We start from the raw sequence: 19,777 nt of genomic DNA on the forward strand, positions 1-19,777 counted from the left end.
TATTTTTAACTGACTTAATGAAGATTCTATTTTTATAATCAATTCTGCCCGACTTTCTCCGTTTGACACATTTATAATAGTATTTTACAAAAGAGAAATAATAATCTGTGTGTAAATTGCGCAAAAGAAAATATTTAATTGTGATTTTATGTGCTAGAGTTTTATGATAATTAGTTTTGTTGTATAGTAATATAATTATCTGACAATTAAATGTTAAAACTGCATGGCTGTATATAATTTTATTGTTGGCATTGCGCTGAACTCAATTTGGCTGGCTCAAACTATAAAAGTTACATAGTTTTTGGTTCTATGTAATTAACAAAATTATACGTGTTAATTGTTAAATTAAATTAAACCTAATTGTAGCATTCTGTTTGTACCTTTCGATGTTATTTGATCAAGGTATTGATAATAGTTAAAAGTTTTTACTTTTCCCTTTTGTTTCCGAAATTGCGATTTGTAATTCGAAAATTCGATGAGCAACTCAAAAGTTTGTTTCGTAATTTCGACTTTTCGATTTTGATTCAAACCCAAATTTCAACGTAGTGTACCTATTGAGTGACCTTTTGGTCAGTTTTGTGATGATTGTTGCTTGCGATTCAATTGCCTTAGGTTGGGCTGGGATTGGGTTGGTTTAGGTTTGATTCAATCGTGTAAACAAAAGAAAGTATATCGTCCGTGTTGTCTTTACCTACCGCAACTTTAAGGTCTTGGTGTAATCAAATATGGTTACGGTAGGTGAAGATTAGAGATGGCAAAATGGTTTTTTAATAATCATATTTTTCTGTTTGAAATGACTGAGATATAGTTTTTCCATTTTTATGTTATAGTTTCTTCAGTTCAGCAACAAATAATTCTTCTATATGCTTCCTTATTTATCTTTATCACCCGTTTTAATTGGAAAAAAGACACCGATGCCAAAATAGTTTGTTTACCGTGAAAGATCAGAGCCAAAATAGGGTTGCAAATAATTTTCTTGATGTGAAATCAACAATTTTCTTGATGTAAAATCAACACCAATCATTTTATATCAAAACATTTACAATCCAATTTTGTTTCCGATCTTTTAGACATTGTAATAAGAGAAAGAAATTGAATCCATAGTTTCTTTAGCTTTGGGTTCATCTAACAAGTAAATTTTTTCGAATCGTTTTCTAAGAATTTTGGATTATATGCATTTATTAGCAGCTGATATCAATTTGGAATTTCGAAATTCCATGGACCATGACATTGAACCCGGAATACAATATTGATCCAATATTTTAGATTATCCATTTCCAAGGAGTTTAGAATTTTTTGGTCTCTCTTCGGTTAAAGAATTAGAAGTCGAAATTTAGAGTTCTAAAGAATTGGCCCTCCTACGCATTCGTAATATTTCTGTAATAATAACAGGGAATTAAAAACAGGATTATTCGCTCCTGTATAGACAACAGTACACCTAGTATACGTTTCTTACGTTGAAATCGATAAAAGACAACCTTAACGAAAATTTTCACTACCTATTTCATGGTGGAAAATGTTGTCTGCGTGAGTTGCTACGATACAACCGTCAACATAATGATTATAAAAGAACAACGTCCTGTCGTTGTAGAATGTAGAACAAGAGTGCCTTAGTCATTGTGAATTTAAAATCAACCCCGTTCAATTCAATACCTATTCGGGAGTGGAATATGTAGTTTGTTATGTGTATAAGTATAGGCCTATCCCATCGCTTAACCTTTGAACCCAGGTGAGACAGAAACAGATACGAAATAGACGATTTCTCACAAGTTTTTGACCATTAATTTTACGGAATGATAAGATAGTAATTCGATTTTAAAGGAAGCTACTATTGAAAGAAATATTCTTTTTTGTGTTTGTCTTTATAATTTTATTGATTACTAAACTAATTATTAGAAATACGTTGTTTTTAAAATGCAATTATTACTAACGCAAGATAATATCTTCTAACAATAAATTTAAAATGTTATATTTCGTTCGAAAAATAATACTGCCTATTTGTGTGCTTGGAAACCTTTTTCTGCTTCGAGTTTAATTTTCTTTCCTGAAAAACTATGAAAAATTTAAAAAAATTCTGTTTAGGATCGCAAATAATAGGATTTTTCTGCATAAGAATTTTATTCCCAATTTTTAATTTTTTATGAAAATTAACTCAAAAATTTAACAATCCATTTTCTCTGATAAGAATTTATTTTTTATACAATAATAGTAGGTTTCTTACGTTTATACAAAAAACAAGTCACATGATTTTATAATTACATATAAAATAAAAGATTTATAATTTACGTTTTATTCAGTCAAGAGAATTATTAGAAATTCCTAATTTTTTACAGAAAAATTGTACGAAATAACAATGAAAATTTACGAAAAATGTCTAATAAATGTGTTAATCCTTTTCGTTCTTTTTCTTTTAAGGATTATTTAGGTACTAATCTACATATGTGTACTACGCTAAGAGCGTTCCAGTCGAGTTTTAAGCGTTCTAGTCGGAAAATTTTGATTGAAAATTCCACTTTCGTAAATATTTTGTCTTGTTGTATACAACATATTCATAGTTTACGACTGGAATTTACAGCTGAATGTATTAATCGCTGATCGTTTCTAAATTAAACAAATTTATTTTAGTAAACATCCGGTTACACATGAATACCATGCCCCTGTGCTTGGGTTTTATATTTCCCTTAAATTGTTTTGCAGGACTTGATTTATTAGAGGAAATAAGTAATTTCTCATTTTTTGTTACTTCATAATCTCACAAATAAACACTTTTAACCAAATAATATTTCATGTTCAGTTCTTGCCAATTGTGAAAAACAACATTTACCCATATTCAAACGAATGATACTCACTATTCAAATGCTATTACTAATAATAAATGGGTTTATTAGTGTCTACTATTTTTAACTAAAACAATAAAATTGTGCCATGCTCATCCACCATATTTATTAACTATTATAAAATCTAGTATGTATATAAGTAAGGTGAAACAATCGATAAGATCATAATCTACATCTACGCATAGATCTTAACAAAATTACCGCGAATAACCCCTGAAAACGTTAAGTCGATTAAAAAGGTACGCCATATTGAAGAACAATAAAAACCGATTTTTATATATAAAAATTGATTTATTTCAATGTTATTTAGGTGCAAATAACATTAAATATTGAAACCAATAATGTAAAATTTTAAGTTTATCGGTTAAACCGTTTTTGAGAAAAAAAATATTTTCTGATTTTTCACTTTTTGGATTTATTCAAAAACCAAAATAGATAGAGGCCTAAAATTTTCAGGACTAACGTATCTCATTAGAACCAATATACCTTCAAAAAATAATCCGGATATCCCTCTGGGGCCGATACACTATGCTTATCGTCCTAATATGATCTTTGTTTTCACTCCTTTCAGGGCTTCTGTAATTCAAGCACCTTCATGAGTAAGTAGTGGTAAATGAATTAATTTGTAATTCAATGACTTTAAGCCTATTCAAAGTGCTTGAAGATCTTCTAAAAGGTTCAGGGATTTGAATCTATTTTCTTTCTAAGAAACTAATAACTCAAAGTTTATGGGCTTTCAAATGTAGTTGGAGCTTCATGGACTAAAGCTCATGAAGTAAGGCATTTGGGCTTATAGGGCTCAGAGCAGTTTTGCTGACGGCTTTGCAAAAAGTTCTGATATGTACTGTATTTTTTATTTGTATTCGCATTTTTTTAATGGAACTATCTCCAATAAATCACAATCAGATATATTGATATTCGATAGTAGCTATGACCAATAAATTGGAATTAGTATGTTAGCAATGAAGATGTGGATTTGGGTCCACTTTTAAATATAGTTGCAGTGAATCATGCATTTATGTACCTATACCCTTGTACATTACACTATAGTTATTGCAATGTCTAAGCCAACTCTGTTTCACCGATGTCCTTGAAGGGACAATGTATTATATTCATTACATTCAACTAGGTTTGCAACTAGCTTATTCCTGTAATATATTATGTCAAGGACAATTTTGTGATGTACAGTTACATGCAAAGAAAATGTTATTCTAGGTACACCAGAAAATATCGAATACACTTCACGGGTGATTTAGAATTATAATTTTGAATCCGTTTTGATTTCAACTTCCGATTTGTGTATAGTAGTTATTGACCATCTGATTCTGATCACATTTAGAGATGTGCAAAATGGTTTTTTAAAAGTATTTAAATACAAAGCGCAAATCCTTTTTTGATTTGTTATTTCAAATGTAAAACACAAAATAGATTTCCCTTGTGTATGCAAAATACATATTTTCACTTATGTATAAAATATTTTTTAAGGAAACTTTGCAGACATTTCCCAATTTTTTAAATATTGTAAATATTCTGGACTAATAGTGGTGTTTGCATTACATCACCAGCTGCGAAGATTGACTATGATTCATATTTTTCTGTTTGAAGTGATTGAGATATAGTTTTTCTATCTTTATGTTATAGTTTATTCAATTCAGCAACAAATAATTCTTCTATATGCTTCCTTATTTACCTTTGTCACCCGTTTTAATTGGAAAAAGACACTGATGCCAAAATAGTTTGTTTAGTGTGAAAGATCAGAGCCAAAATAGGGTTGCAAATAATTTTCTTGATGTAAAATCAACATCAATCATTTTATATCAAAATATTTACAACCCCATTTTGTTCCCGATCATTTACACATTGTAATAAGACAATGAAATGGAATCCATAGTTTCTTTAGCTTTGGGTTCATCCAACAAGTGATGTTTTTCGAATTGCTTTTTATGAATTTTGTTACTGTAGCTGAAATGAAGGCACACTGGATTCATCGCGTATAAAGAAATTGGTAATATGTCTCTTTCCTCTTTTAACAACATTTTCGATTGATTAGAACGGAGAACCAACTTATTTCAGTGTGGAGATCTTTGGTTTGGTTGAGATGAATCTGATTCATGTTCTGCTCCAACCCCTGATTTAAACCTTCTGGATTATTACCTGTGGAGCCATGAGCCATCGGAAAATGTGGAAGATTTCCGAAATCGGATAACTTCAGGGTGTAATTCAATGAAAAACGACCCTGTTGTTTTTGAAAAGAAGATCTGATGCATGCATCCCAGGATCCTAGCTGGTGCTAATCATTTTCAACAGTTCTTGAAAACTGAAAGGCCAAAAAATCATCTTAAGACGAAATGTTAGCATAACCCTTTCAACTTTTGCCGTGTTTAACAAACACTCTGTATATCATTTAGGGTTCTCCAAAGAAGAAAACATCTAGGGCTTGACTTTACCTAGCTTTTGATCAGTTTTCCGATAGACAGGTAGTAGTAGATGTCAGGTGTTTGAAATTAGCAACCTTGGTTTCCCAAAATTTATTAACGTCCGTTTCTGAAACGTTCGATCGGACAGTTAGGTAAGAAAGCGGGAGAAGTTGTTAATGGGTTTGGCACCTAGGCGCGAAATGTTCACGCATCTTCGCTATTATTAGCTGGCAATTTTGTTCACGGAAGGGGCTGCCGTTTTGAGGTACGGGCGTCCCGAATCGTCGCGTGTTCGCGAACGCATTTGACAGGTGTGCAAATGCAATAATACTCGAAAATCAACGTAACAAAACCAATAAGTGGAATTTAATGTCGTTCCTAACGGACTACAATAACACATGACATAAGAAATCTCGGACTGCCGGGTCAGCACGTGCGCGAGAAAGTGCCATTACGAAGCGAGACGATTTTTTTTTTGAATTAAAAAAGTTTTCTACGCGTAAGTTTGTTTAATTCACTACTAACAGAAACATTTACTTTATAATAAACTTTTATGAAGTTATAGTACAGTATAGTACTTTGACTTTTAATAGTTATTTTATGAACGTTTACTAAACAATTATTACACATAGTAAGAAGCGAATATTTTTATTTCAATGTTTTTTAAATAGGACCTTCCTATGATTTTTCGAATAATATGACATTTTCCAAATAATTCCTAAATTCGTTTCAATGCCTATACGTTTTTATTTTCTTCTTAATGTCAATTTTCTATGTTGTCCTTTTATTAATTTTAATTATATTTTGTAGGATTTTTTTTTTTTTTCTGCATTAAGGCTTTTCTGTAGCATATAACAAATTATTTGTTTCGCATAGATATTGATTTGTACATAAAATTTCATGTTAAATTCATTATTAGATTATGTAGTTAATATCTTATTTATTGTTCAGCTAACACTATTAAATGGGCTGATTAATAATTTTTTCTTTTAAATTCACAAATTTAATTTAATTTTAACAGTATCTTTATTATCTGTTTTTCTATTTTAGGCGTTTAGTGAAATTTTTTGAAAGAATTCAATTGTTGAAAATTCTTGAAAATATTAATAAATTCGAATTTGTTATTGAATATTCTAATTATTGGATATCCAAGTGTACAAAAAAATTTCGAACATATGATTTTTGGCAATGATAATTAGGAAAATATCCAACTAGAAGACTTTTACATTTTCACCTTTTCATTACATAAGGAATTTAATAATATTTATTTGAATTGCTGCAATTAAAAGTAATAGCCAGTATGCATGTTTATAACCAAAATGTATACCTACATATAATATTTATCATTATTATTCCATAATTGTTTTCATCTATCATAATGGTCGGTTAATTTCACACTAGTACAAAAAATGTATTTAATTTGAGAATACGCATCCATAATAAAGAAAAAAAAAACAAGAATACCCACAAAAAAGTAAAACGCAAAGCAGTAAATTGCATGATGCTGAAATAGATTTATAAACATTGTTCGATTTATAATTTGTTTCATTCTAACATAATAACGTCTACTTTCAAAGAAAATATTGGAATGTGTGTATGTATGAATTATTCTTGTATTATTTTAATGTTCGCTAGTCATTAGGATGATATATAGAGGAATAGTGAACGGTAGTGACATTTTAATTATGTAATAAAATGCAAAATATGCAACAATTCTCCGTGCGAACCCCATAAACAAAGTTCATGCATATGCAATTTTATAATCACTCTTTTTTGCCGTGCAAATTTTAGGACTTGGCAACGTTATAAACGAAGGCGTAAGGGTGCACGGCTGAGCACCATTTGAATTTCAAATCAATTTTTAAAAATATCTCAAATGACCAGGCTTTTGAATTTTACCCTCAATTTATGGATTTTAAACTTTAAATATATGTAATATGTATTTATTAGCATTAAGAATTTATTTTTACTAAAATATACAAAAAAGCGCTCGTCAAATTATTAGGAGACGGAAGATATTTGATTAGTTTTAAGAAGTGAAGATTATGTAAAAAAGTACGTAGAATAACATGGTATCAACGGTTTTTAACTGCGGTGTCAAATAGGCATTTCCTGGTACAATTTTGTAAAAATATATGGTATGATTTAAACATAAAAAAGCGCTCGTGAAATTATTAGAAGATGTTAGATATTTAATAAGCTTTAAGAAGTAAAGATTATGTAAAAAAGTACGTAGATGGGCGGTGTCGAATAGGCCCTTTCTGGTATAATTTGTTAAAATATATGGTATAATTTAAACATGAAAAAGCGCTCGTGAAATTATTAGGAGACGGAAGATATTTAATAAGCCTTAAGAAATGAAGATTATGTAAAAAAGTACGTAGAATCACACGGTGTCAACGGTTTTCAAGTGCGGTGTCACATAGGCACTTTCTGATACAATTTTGTTAAAATATATGGTATAATTTAAACATGAAAAAGCGCACGTGAAATAGTTAGGAGACAGAAGATATTTACTAAACTTTATGAATTGAATATTATGTAAAAAAGTACGTCGATTCACATGGTGTCAACGGTTCTCAAGTGCGGTCTCAAATAGGTACTTTCCAGTATAATTTTGATAAAATGTATGGTATAATTTAAACATGAAAAGGCGCTCGTGAACTTGTTAGGAATCGGAAGATATTTAATAAGCTTTAAGAAGTGAAGATTATGTAAAAAAGTACGTAGAATCACATGCTGTCAACGGTTTTTAAGTGCGGTATCACACAGGCACTTTCTGTTGCAATTTTGTTAAAATATATAGTATAATTTAAACATGAAAAAGCGCTCGTGAAATTGTTAGGTGACGGAAGATATTTAATAAGCTTTAAGAAGTGAAGATTATGTAAAAAAGTACGTAGATTCATCTGGTGCTAACAATTTTCAAGTGCAATGTCAAATAGGCACTTTCCGGCATTATTTTCGTGAAAATAGATAAAATAATTTAAACATAATTAACATTTACTAAAACTCAGATGAAATCATGCTTTTACAGTTATTTAATTGTTTTATCCTTTTATTCTTTCCCTTTCACTTTACACAAGGGGGTTAAATCTCTTTCGCCGGCTCTAAATAATGCATTGATTTTTTAACGTTATGTAATAACCTAATATCTATGATAATGTTCTAGGGTAAACATTTATTTTTAGACTAATGCATACATTTAATGTTATACCACATACAATTGTTTATTTTTTGTAGGTAATTTTGTATTGATATTGATGGTAAAGGTGTCGCCATCATCAACCATATGCCTAGTAAAAGTTTTATAGTTGTAACAGATGCCATATCAGTTTTAATTGGTATTATCATTTTTGAAGCGTTATCTGTAGCAGTATGGATGTTGAACTGTAATCATTAAATAAATAAATAAATAAGTAATAAAATCCATCAAATATGGAAATTTAAAGGACCCTTTGGCCTACAAATTAAAGGAAAATAAGATTGATGCGAGATGTCTTCATGACAGCGGCTGAATATAGAAAATAAAGGGTAAGATAATTATAAGTTTTCTTTAATGGGAACGCAATTATTTTTTATATTTTGGTTCAGAGCAATAGGTTTTAGTATAAATAAAAAATCCTCAAGATTTTCATCATCATCATCATCATCATAAGGTCGTCAGTCCTAAGCCTGGTTGGACACGTACCTCCACTCTTTCCTATCCTGAGCTAAACTAAAATGTAGGTCTACCACTACTCCTCTTAGCTCCTGTTTCTGCCTCTAATATGTCTCTAACTAGACCTTCATGCTTGAGAAGGTGTCCTACCAACATATCTCGCCTATTTCTTATTGACTTCCATAGAGTCCTCTGTTCTCCTATTCTTTCCAATGCCTCTTCATTTCTAACCTTTTCTACCCACGTTATCCTCATCATCCGCCTATAACACCACATTAAGAACGGTTCTAACCTTGTTTTAACAATGTAAATTTTTATTTTAACAGTCAATTTTCACTTGTTTTGCAATTTCTTATTACATAATTTTAAACTGTTTGTTTTTTCAGAGTTTATACGTTATTTATTTATTTATTAGTTCTGACTTATAATTTATAATGAAGTAGTTTGTAATAATAAGTATTAAAAAACGTGTAAATTAGATTTGAAGAAGTTTCAGCATTGTATTTTATTACGAAGCATTGTGTCTGATCGTTTTTATGATGTTGAAAAACTATGTTTTGTTGCGGATTAGGAGAAATTTATTTCGAAAATAAATGCCACTTTACTAGAACCGCTATTATTTATCATTTTCGAAGTACAGGTCAACATGGGTCTATAAATAATATATCGGCACTATGCAAATGTAACTTGGCTTCTATTGCTAGAGGTGACAAAATACCATCCAAAAAAATCTCCATTGTAAAAATAAAACTGTCTTCCGCGATGAAGATTTTAGAAATAAACGTAAAGATTTTTTTGCAAAGCTACAAAACTATGCAATTTTTTTCTAATGTCTTTAGTGTAGGCTTTTATTTCAATATTTTCCTAATTTCTCTAGGAAATTAATTATTAGTCCTTAATTTCAACACACAAACTTTCGATATTTACGTAAGTGACTAAATTAGTTAGTTTCTAAAATTTTTTTTATAAATATTTTAGTAAGGACCTATATACTTAAAGACAAAATAATTATTTATTGTTAATTTGCAAAACAATACAGAAAATTATAAAAATAATATTGATTATGAAGGTAAACTTCGGATGGTAAATTTCGAAGTTAGATTTTGTGTACTTAGTATTTATCTATCAATTTTCTAATATTATTTATTTGTTTCACTTTCAGGAAATCCAACGATACATATTAATTATTGTGATCATTATTCCATTAGTAGTTACATACGTTTTTATCTTTCCAATTTAAACAATTTAAATTACTAAAACACTTAATACTATTTATAATATTGTAATATAGCACACACCCAAATTAAATGTTCTTATGAAATTAATATCACCAATTTTTACAACATACACTTATACAACAAGAAATTATTTAATAAAATAGGTAAATTTAAATTTATTAAATTCTTATACAATTGACAAAAGACTAATAAAGGTATATATATACCGGGTGTGCAATGATACAAATGAATTGAACCAAAAACACGCCATTACACTTGAGAACTCTTTTATAATAATGTGATTTACGAATACAGCACAAAAAGATATTTTAATACTTTTTTAAATTAAGACTTTGTTGTCACGAAACATTTGCAACTAAATTAATAGGTACTAGATAGATAATAATAAATACGTAAATATATTGATGATATGGATGCCTTGCTGATTTTCGATGTCCTGATGTATGTGAATTTGTATTATTTCCCTGTGTTCAGTTTTTGCAATATAATGATGTTGCTCGCGAAGTACCTGAGTAAAAAATATCCCACCCCGTACATTGGAACGGACGCCCTTGTACAATTGGGGCTACTCGTCTCTGAACTGTTAAAAATTTTTTTGTTCAAGAGGCTAAGGGAGCAACATAAAGGTGAGAACAAAATGTTCTTATTATTATTAATTTTATGTAGGCCTTTAGAAAATAGGTGGATCCATTTCCAATACAATCAGGGTTTTCCACTAGTATGAACGAATTCTAGAAATTATGAAAAATCAACCTAATTTCATCTCACTACAGATTACCTCAAGTTAAAAATATTTTTTTTGCTGCTTTCGCCCTCGCCGGGAATCGAACTCGGACCCCCGCTGGCTTTACGCACCGGTACTCTTGTAGAAACAAGAGCTTTGTTAAGTTATTTATCTTATTGCGATTGAAAATCGAACTTTATTGTAAGCAATCATCATCTTTTAAAAAATACCTTTTAATATAATTAATAAAAAAAATGCCGACAAAGATATGATTTACGTTTTACTGATGGTCTGCATATCTTATCATAACAAATTAACATTTCAAATACAACGGTGGACAATTTTACTGTCTATAATTATTTTTGTTTCTAAGAAACATTTAAAAGTATCCAAGAATTTGGGTATATTTAATCAAAGAAACATTTTTATCCTTTTAGTTGCGTGTTATTTTAAAATGTAAATCGAATGACTGGCTTTTACTTGTAAAAACAATGTTTAAAACTTCGCCTGGCCTTTTTATTTGTGTATCGGTAATGTTGCTAAAAGTTATCTTGTTTCCAAACATTGCAGCTCATCCTAATTTAAAACGTGGCGATGAAAGAATGATCCACATGATTTATTTTAACATTGCTGGGATCCTTAATGAACTGATGTTTGCCAGGAGATTACGTGTTATAACATACCGGTAAAGAGACAGTTAGTAGATTTAAATATAAACTTTACGAAATATTATGTTAGGCTTACAAAAAAAATATCATGGTACAATATAAAAAGCTTTTAAATGCTTAAAAATGCATAAAAAAATAATAATATTAAAAGAAAANGGGAATTTTTTCTGCTTGATTGATAATTTTTAAATAAAAAGAAAATGTTAAATATTAATGTAAAAATTCATCTTTAATTCTTATCTACCATAAATTACCTCAAGTTAATGAATAAAAATTGTTGCTGTTGCCACATCATCGCCGGGAATCGAACCCGGGGCCTTTGGCTCTGACCACTAAGCTGCTGCAGGCAATTTATAATGGATAAGAATTAAAGTTGAATTTTCACATTAATATTTACTATTAACCACTATTGAGTTTCAAAGTATTCCATATAGTATTAATAAATATACATTAAAACGAATATGTGACCTAATAAATACGGTTAGTCGTAAGGTCCCGGGTTCGATTCCCGACGAGGATGTAACAACAGTAACAATTTTTCTTCATTAAGTTGAAATAATTTATAGTGAATACAAATTAAAGATGAATTTTTACATTAATAGTTAACATTAACCACTATTGAGTTTCAAAATGTTTCATATAGTAAGGAAATGTTAAGTTAGTTATGTTGAATAAGAATAAGAATAATATTACATATTTTTAAAACATATTTGGTGTTTTTTTACAGGATGGTCAGTATTTGTTGCAGTAATTTTTGTTGCTACTTCAATATGTGGTTTAGTCTACGTTTTTCTATTACAAACTCCAGTTTTGAAATTGGAATATATTTTAGATGCAATGATGAGTTTCCTTTTACTTAGTGAATTTTTATATGGTATTTTTAGTTTTATGCCTTGTTGTAAAAAACACGAATTTACGTAAAGTTAAACAATAAATTATACACTGAAATGCGTTTTTATTTTTCCTTACATAAGTAGACGTACAATCATATCAAATAAACAATAATTTCATTATTTATTATTATGTTTTTAATAACACAGTGTTAGGGCACAAATACACGTAATAATGAGAACAGAAATGCTTTTAAATGTTTTAAATTTTATTAAATGAAACTTTACATTTACTAAGCAAGTATTCGTAGTATTGTGGTTGTTTTATGTTTTATTGCAACCTAAAATCTTAATGAATATAATATTATTCTAGAATTTAGGATGATCTCCCTAAACCCGTGCTATAAAATTGGTAGCAAGTGCTAACTGAGGGCTGAATGAATATCTGCTTAAGATGTGCATGAATAACTTTTCTATGATGCATTTATCTGTGAGTTAACATTTGACAAGTTGACAAGAAGAAGAAGATAAAAGTTTGGTTTTGGTGATATATGGTTGATATTTTACAAATAATTTACAAAAAAGACACAAAAAAATACAATTGTCAGTTTCTTTCCAACAGCATTATAATCCAGATAATTTTTTGAGATAAAATGGCAATAAGAACTTATGGAGATAAACCCATTAGCTTTCAACTCGAAGAAAATGGAGAGTATTACTGTGTTGGATCAGAAGTAAGAAAAGAAATAACATAAACAATATTTTTGTATGATAATTTATCTCAAATGCTCGAAGGTGGGAAACTACTTACGCCTCTTCCGAGGTTCCTTATATAAAAAGTATCCTGGAATGTACAGGAGAACTATTACAAATGAAGAACGAAAGAAGCTCATTGAACTTGGTTTAAGTCAGCATGTGTTAGCCAGTAGTGTTTCTCTTTTAAAAGCAACTGAAGTTGAAGATATAATTGAAGGAAACGATGAAAAGTAAGATTGGAATTGCCACAAAAATCTATGAGTCATAATTTTTATTTTTTTTAAGGTATAAGGCTGTAAGTATTCATACCTCTGATCCACCATTGCCAAGGGAGTCAAAAACTAAGAAATCTATGTCTTGGGTTCCTTCACTACCAAATTCTAGCCATTTGGATGCTGTACCCCAAGCCACACCTATTAATCGTAATAGGGTTGCTACCAAGAAGGTATATATTTTTTATTAAAAGGTAAATAGAAGGGTAATATTTTCTTAAATTACATTGCAGGTTAGAACATTCCCATTTTGTTTTGATGATACTGATCCCCAGACAAACATTGAGAATGCTTCACAAAGTGAAGTCTTAGTCCCTATTAGATTAGACATGGAAATTGAAGGACAAAAACTAAGGGATACATTTACATGGAATAAAAATGGTAAACAGTTATTAGCCTGTGCTTTTTAGCTTGATTGACACATTTTTCTTTAATTTAACATGTTTGTTTTCAATTAAAATATTTTTTTGAGTTATCTATAGATTATGAAATAAATAAGCCAATGAAAAATCCTTAGTAAAAAGAAACTATTACAGAGTTAGGCGTTTTGTTGCAATTTTTCATCACTACTGCTATTCTTATTATATCACACAATTCCTTGTTTTGTTAATTTCTTCGGGTTTTTCTGTCCAAAGTACTTGGCACAATTTTGATTTTACTGAAATGTTTAGTTCAGATGTACCAGAATATAGTGTGGTCTATATACAAATTAATTATGATTAATTGAATCTGCTTGGTGGAAATTTATAGTAAAATTAAAAATTAAACACTTGTGATTTCTAAAAGTTTCTTGTTCTATCTACAATTACTTTGAAAAGAATTATGAATAAGGAAACTTTTTGCCTAATTTGTTAATTAAATAATAAGTTACAAGTTGTCAGATTGTGAATGGTGTAATATACTCAATTTTGGTACTTCTCAATCAAAACTTTCTCCTTAAAAATTGCGTCAAGGTAATAACTTTAAAGACTGGACCATTTATGCTTCGTTTAGCGTAGAACAATAATTTTATACATATACATATATAACAAAAGGCACCGACACATACTGAAGAACGTGAGTGAACAATTAATATTTTAATGCATGAAAGTATGTTAGTGCATGACAAATTTGTTTATGTACTCGTTTTGGTATTTTTATGAAATAATTTGTTTACATTGTCATTAAAAGTGTTGTCTTTGTTTTACTGTAAAATACTGTGTATAGGGTGGTCTGTAAGTAATTTATTGTAGACCATCCAGTTTAATATTCTAAATTGGGTAATGCTTAAGTAGAATTAAAAAAATAAATAAATCAAATAAAATAGATATGCTTTGGGTAAAAAATCTAGAAAAGTAATGCAGCTATTTTGTTTTCTAATAGTTTATTTTTTTGGGTAAAAAATACACTTTTTATAATACCTTGTATATGTTGACATTATGTTCATTTTTAGAAAGTTTAATAACACCAGAACAGTTTGCCGAGGTTTTATGTGACGATCTAGATCTAAATCCAATGACATTTGTTCCTGCTATTGCACAATCCATTAGACAACAGTTAGAAGCGTTTCCTGGAGAAAATCAAGGAATCTTGGAAGATTCCTGCGACCAGAGGGTCATAATCAAATTAAATATACACGTGGGAAATACTTCATTAGTTGATCAGGTGAGTTATTAAAAAATAATTTTTTTCTTTTATTTGGGATGTCTATAAAATATAATTTTTGATTTAATATCCTTTAGGTTGAATGGGATATGTCTGAAAAGGATAATAATCCAGAAGAATTTGCTTTAAAGTTGTGTTCAGAATTGGGTCTGGGAGGCGAATTTGTTACTGCAATCGCTTATTCTATTAGGGGGCAACTTTCATGGCATCAAAGAACTTACGCCTTCAGTGAAGCTCCCTTACCAACAATAGAGGTAAATAATTCCATTCTGTTTTCTTTTTTACTGTTAGTTGTTATGTTAAATGGATGTTATTAAAAATTACCTGTGCAGGTGCCGTTCCGGCCTCCAAGTGAGTCTGACCAATGGTCTCCCTTCTTAGAAACTTTGACTGATGCCGAGATGGAGAAGAAGATCAGGGATCAAGATCGAAATACGCGACGAATACGCCGATTGGCGAACACCACTCCCGGTTGGTAATTTCATTAGGGCCGGGGAACATGACGAAAAAAAATGTTTAATTTTTTTAGGGCTAATTATTAAGAAGACCTAAACTTGCAAACGGCCGGCATTCGGCGGATGTGGAAAGAAAAGGACTCCGAATGCATTTTGCGGTCCGTTCCTAGTCCACGCGCGATTTGCATGTTTAGATCTAATTTTTTACAATCCGACTCTACTGTCTATTCTATTTAATGCATGAATTGAGATCATTGGTAGTAATGCTCGTGACACAAATCTATTCATTACCTTTGATTTGACAAATTAAAGTTTATATTCCTCTTTCATTTATTAAAAATGATTCATGTGGACTTATCAGCTTTAGGTTTAAATGAAGGACGAAAATCCCTTTAAATTCTTTTGTAGGCATTTTTATATGGTATATATTTCAACAGTGAATATATTTTTTTTCGTAAAATCGTGGTGAATAAAAATGAATATACAATATGCTTATATAATTGACTTCTTTTTCTTTTATTAATAGCTCTGATATTTTTTTCTTAAAGTACAATATAATATCACTTAATCTATTTTTAATTAATCCAGATACCAAAGCTGTTTAAAGTAGTTCATTAAGTGAGTAATTTCATTAAACTGTCAAATATGACGTAAGACATCCCAACATCTAAACAAACTCTTCCTAATCTAGGAATGGTCCCTTTGTAAAATGCAAAAGGACCTTCTTCTTTCCAAATTTTTACAATGCAATCTAGTGTTCCTTTATACTTTTTAGCATCAAGTCCTTGCATTCTAGTTTTAACGACATCAACTGGGGTGTTAGCGTATACAGAAGCCACCCCTGTAATTCAAGTATTTTTCAAATTCACTTTAAATTAGAGTTCTGATATAGAAAAGAAAATTCTAGGGAGATTAACGATTAAGATTAAATGTTGGTCATTATGCATGATTCAAAATAACATATTTATGTTGTTATTAAGACTATTTATTCCTCTTGCATTCACTTTCTAGGCAGTCCCATTTAATTGGCCAGGTAGGCAATTAAAACTTATTAATTATTACTATCTCCTGTTTATTTTATTAAATATCTTGTGAATAATACCTGCTATCACCCCAATTAGCCCAGATATGTATGCTGGTATTGGTAAGGCGAGGTTATCTCCTTTGTACATTAATTTCAGTGTTTCTACCGTATACCATCTGATCGCTTGGTTAGATCCTTGCTTTATTACAGTTGGTAGCAAGCCCTTGTAAATTCCTGAGACCCCCTCTTCTTTTATAATAAGTCTTATGCCATGAAGGTATCCTTTGAACCTTGGATTCTTTTTACGACTGTCGTCGATGAATTTTACCTTAAGTGTTTCCATGGGTGTTATTACCAAGATTCCTTCAGATATTCCTGCTCCCAGTCCGCATAATACACGTCCACCACCGGTCAAGTTACCCCTTTCGTCTCTCATGGTACTGCGCTCTTTTAAAATTTCGAACGTTCCAAACCTTTAAGGAATCAAACGCAAGCTCTTAAACAAGTGTTAATTTAACATTTAATTACTTAGTGGTTGTGAATTATGACCAGTAAGATATTAATTAAATATGTATTGATTACCGTACTGCACTTTTTGGTACCGCTCCAATTAAAAGTACTGTAAGACCTCTGTAGAAACCAAGAATACCGAAATGTTTATAAGTTTTAATTATACAATCTATCATGCCATTATAATGTTTGGTGCTTGATTTGCTGTCTAGTTGCAATTGCGTTTTTATGTATTCAGTTGGATAAGTTATTAACGTATCTGCCGCACCGGTTATACCCCCTTGAAAAGTAATTATTGTCTTAATTAACTAAAGGAAATGGTCCTATACGACCAGAGGGTAGAGGGGCTTTAGTTTTGGCAGGTCCTCCCCAGAGGCAATCCGCCACTACCCAGTCGTACAGACGGCTGGGTGTCTTTCCAAGACTTCCCCTTTTCCACAAAACAAAAAACTATAGAAGGGATGAAGTTACCAGCAATTATGCCAGACAAGCCTTTCTTTGGCGGAGCAGCTGCTGCCGCACAATTGTTGTCGTTTAACCATTCGCGCGTAAAAGGGGGGCCTGGGGCCATTTTAGGACATTAAATTCTACAGAACATACGATTAGTATGTGATAACTATGTCATTTTATTTTGACAATGTCATCTTAGCAGTAGATTCACTCGTAGAAAAAGAAAACGTTAATTAAAATAGTTTATTTTCCCATCCAAAGTACTTTAACGAACATAAAATTTAAGTACCTACAAATGCTACTTAATGAAAAATAATTTCGTAATTACCTACATATTAAAAACAAAAACGTAGGTATGTATTAAAAATGGTTTTCATTTTTGAATTTTCTTTAATTTTTATTTGTACCATTTAATGACACTGAAAATAATGCAAAAGCAAATGAGAATAGAAAAAGAAATAATAATGGAATGTTTATGCAATGCAATGAGTACGGTGCGCTAATATACAATTACCAACAATATTTCACGCAAACAATTTTTGCAAATAACATAATAAAAATCTAAAAGAGAAAATGCATGATTGAGATATAAAATTTGGCATTAAAATAAAGTAGTTTGGCAGTCGACAGTATAAAAATAGAACTTAAAACTTGAAACATGTACACGATTTAAAAAAGATCATGGTAGAGGTACAGTGAACATTTTACAGCCTCAAAAGATTAAAATTGCTAAAAAATCACCTTATATAAAAAGTTTTTAAAAAATATTACAAAGGTTCATTGAAAAATGACTTGTTGCTCGTTGATACGCGGATGGCACGTAGGGGAACCACCTGTAACATCTTCGCAAACTTATACTACCCATTTCGAAAATTTAAATTCCTGCTTTTTTTCATGCTATCCAGAATTTTGTTAGGTGGTTTGGATTAACATTAAGGCCAAACCTTGTTGAATAATTCCATGAAACTGTCGTAAATCATAAAGGTTATTGCAACATCTAAACAGACACGACTAAGTCTTGGGACGGTGCCTTTATAAAAGGCAAAAGGTCCTTCGTTCTTCCAGATCTGCAGGGCACAGTCTGCTGTATTTTTATATTTGTGTGCTTCGAGACCTTGCATTCTTGTTTTTACCACGTCTATTGGTGTGTTTCCATATACGGAAGCAGCTCCTATAAAATATGATTAATCATAATTATATAATCAATAGTAATTCTTAAAAAGAATGAAGGAAGATGGAGGGAAAAAATGAAGAGCGAAAGGAAAACCGTTGGAATATGACACCCCAAGAAATATTTTTAAAAATGGTACCTGCTACAGCTCCCATGGCACCAACAACGTATTTAGGAACGGGCTTGTTAGGGTCTCCTTCCCTATACCAATCCTTCAAAGTTTCCATTACATAAAACCTGATGGCTTGGTTTGAACCTTGCTTCATTATTGTCGCCGTTAAACCTTTGTAAACACCGCCCAACCCTTGTTCTCTGACTATCATTCCTACCCCGTGGAAGAATCCTTTGTATCTTGGGTTACCGCTTCGTTGGTCGTTAATAAATTTGACTTTGACCGTCTCCATTGGGGTAACAGCGAAGATTGCTTCACTAACACCAGCTCCAAGACCACACAGAAGACGACCAACTGGTGTTAAATTACCTTTTTCATCTTTCATTTGGTTCTTAAACGTTTCAAAGGCCCCAAATCTGTATGGACAAACGAAAATGGTGAAAATAAAAATAATGGATTGCAAAAATGGAACGCAAAGTGTTTCTCTGCGAACTTTGAGGTCGCAGTTTTCAAAAAAACACCTCGCGGTCAATAAATCGCTTCAAAAGCTTAAACCAAATTATGACTTTATTACCTCACTGCGCTTTTAGGGATAGATCCATATAAAAGTACACTTAATCCTCTATATAAACCGAAAAAGCCGTGATTTTTAACAGTCTTTGTACAGCAGTCCCAGATACCAGAGTACTTTTTTTGTGCACCCTTTTCATCCAGTTGAAGTTGCGTTTTCACATATTCAGTGGGAAATGTTATACATATTTCTATACCACCGGTTATTCCACCTAAAAGGAAATACTGTGATGTTGTTAGTAAGTTCAATAAAATGAAATAACTTGTGCACGAATAGGTCAACAATAGTTTTACAAAATAATTAATAAATAAACGATTTATGGTGCTTAAGAATTAAAAAAAAATTGAAACTGGAGTTCACTAAACTTTTCTAAGATTAGTGTCAAGTACTTCATTTAATTATTACAGTACTTATTACAAATAATAAACACAACGCAA

At 30.7% G+C, this 19,777-nt stretch overlaps 3 protein-coding genes across 4 annotated transcripts; 2 read left to right on the forward strand and 1 right to left on the reverse strand.

Moving 5' to 3' along the window:
• Positions 1-10,341: 10,341 nt before the first annotated feature.
• Positions 10,342-12,493, forward strand: LOC108736733. Its single transcript, XM_018469283.1, has 2 exons — positions 10,342-10,779; positions 12,273-12,493. Exons 1-2 carry the CDS (start codon positions 10,563-10,565, stop codon positions 12,464-12,466), a joined length of 411 nt encoding a protein of 136 aa, XP_018324785.1. The 5' UTR covers positions 10,342-10,562; the 3' UTR covers positions 12,467-12,493.
• Positions 12,494-12,884: 391 nt separating this feature from the next.
• On the forward strand, positions 12,885-15,831 carry LOC108736759 (SWI/SNF-related matrix-associated actin-dependent regulator of chromatin subfamily B member 1). Of its 2 annotated transcripts, XM_018469319.1 has the most exons (8): positions 12,885-13,109; positions 13,171-13,361; positions 13,417-13,576; positions 13,637-13,784; positions 14,836-15,047; positions 15,125-15,301; positions 15,380-15,518; positions 15,577-15,831. In XM_018469319.1, exons 1-8 carry the CDS (start codon positions 13,029-13,031, stop codon positions 15,597-15,599), a joined length of 1,131 nt encoding a protein of 376 aa, XP_018324821.1. In that variant the 5' UTR covers positions 12,885-13,028; the 3' UTR covers positions 15,600-15,831. The 2 variants fall into 2 exon arrangements, with proteins under 2 accessions (XP_018324821.1, XP_018324822.1); XM_018469320.1 differs by having other exon boundaries at positions 15,380-15,831.
• Positions 15,832-16,101: 270 nt separating this feature from the next.
• On the reverse strand, positions 16,102-19,486 carry LOC108736760 (putative tricarboxylate transport protein, mitochondrial). Its single transcript, XM_018469321.2, has 7 exons — positions 19,344-19,486; positions 18,797-19,185; positions 18,421-18,657; positions 17,508-17,597; positions 17,109-17,316; positions 16,605-16,999; positions 16,102-16,343 (listed from the first exon to the last, which is right to left on the reverse strand). The coding sequence occupies exons 2-7, from the start codon at positions 19,152-19,154 to the stop codon at positions 16,117-16,119; spliced, it is 1,515 nt and encodes a 504-aa protein (XP_018324823.2). The 5' UTR covers positions 19,155-19,185; positions 19,344-19,486; the 3' UTR covers positions 16,102-16,116.
• Positions 19,487-19,777: the final 291 nt, after the last annotated feature.

This window comes from Agrilus planipennis, unplaced genomic scaffold (genome assembly GCF_000699045.2).
Source record: "Agrilus planipennis isolate EAB-ADULT unplaced genomic scaffold, Apla_2.0 scaffold103, whole genome shotgun sequence".
Classification (NCBI taxonomy): domain Eukaryota; kingdom Metazoa; phylum Arthropoda; class Insecta; order Coleoptera; family Buprestidae; genus Agrilus; species Agrilus planipennis.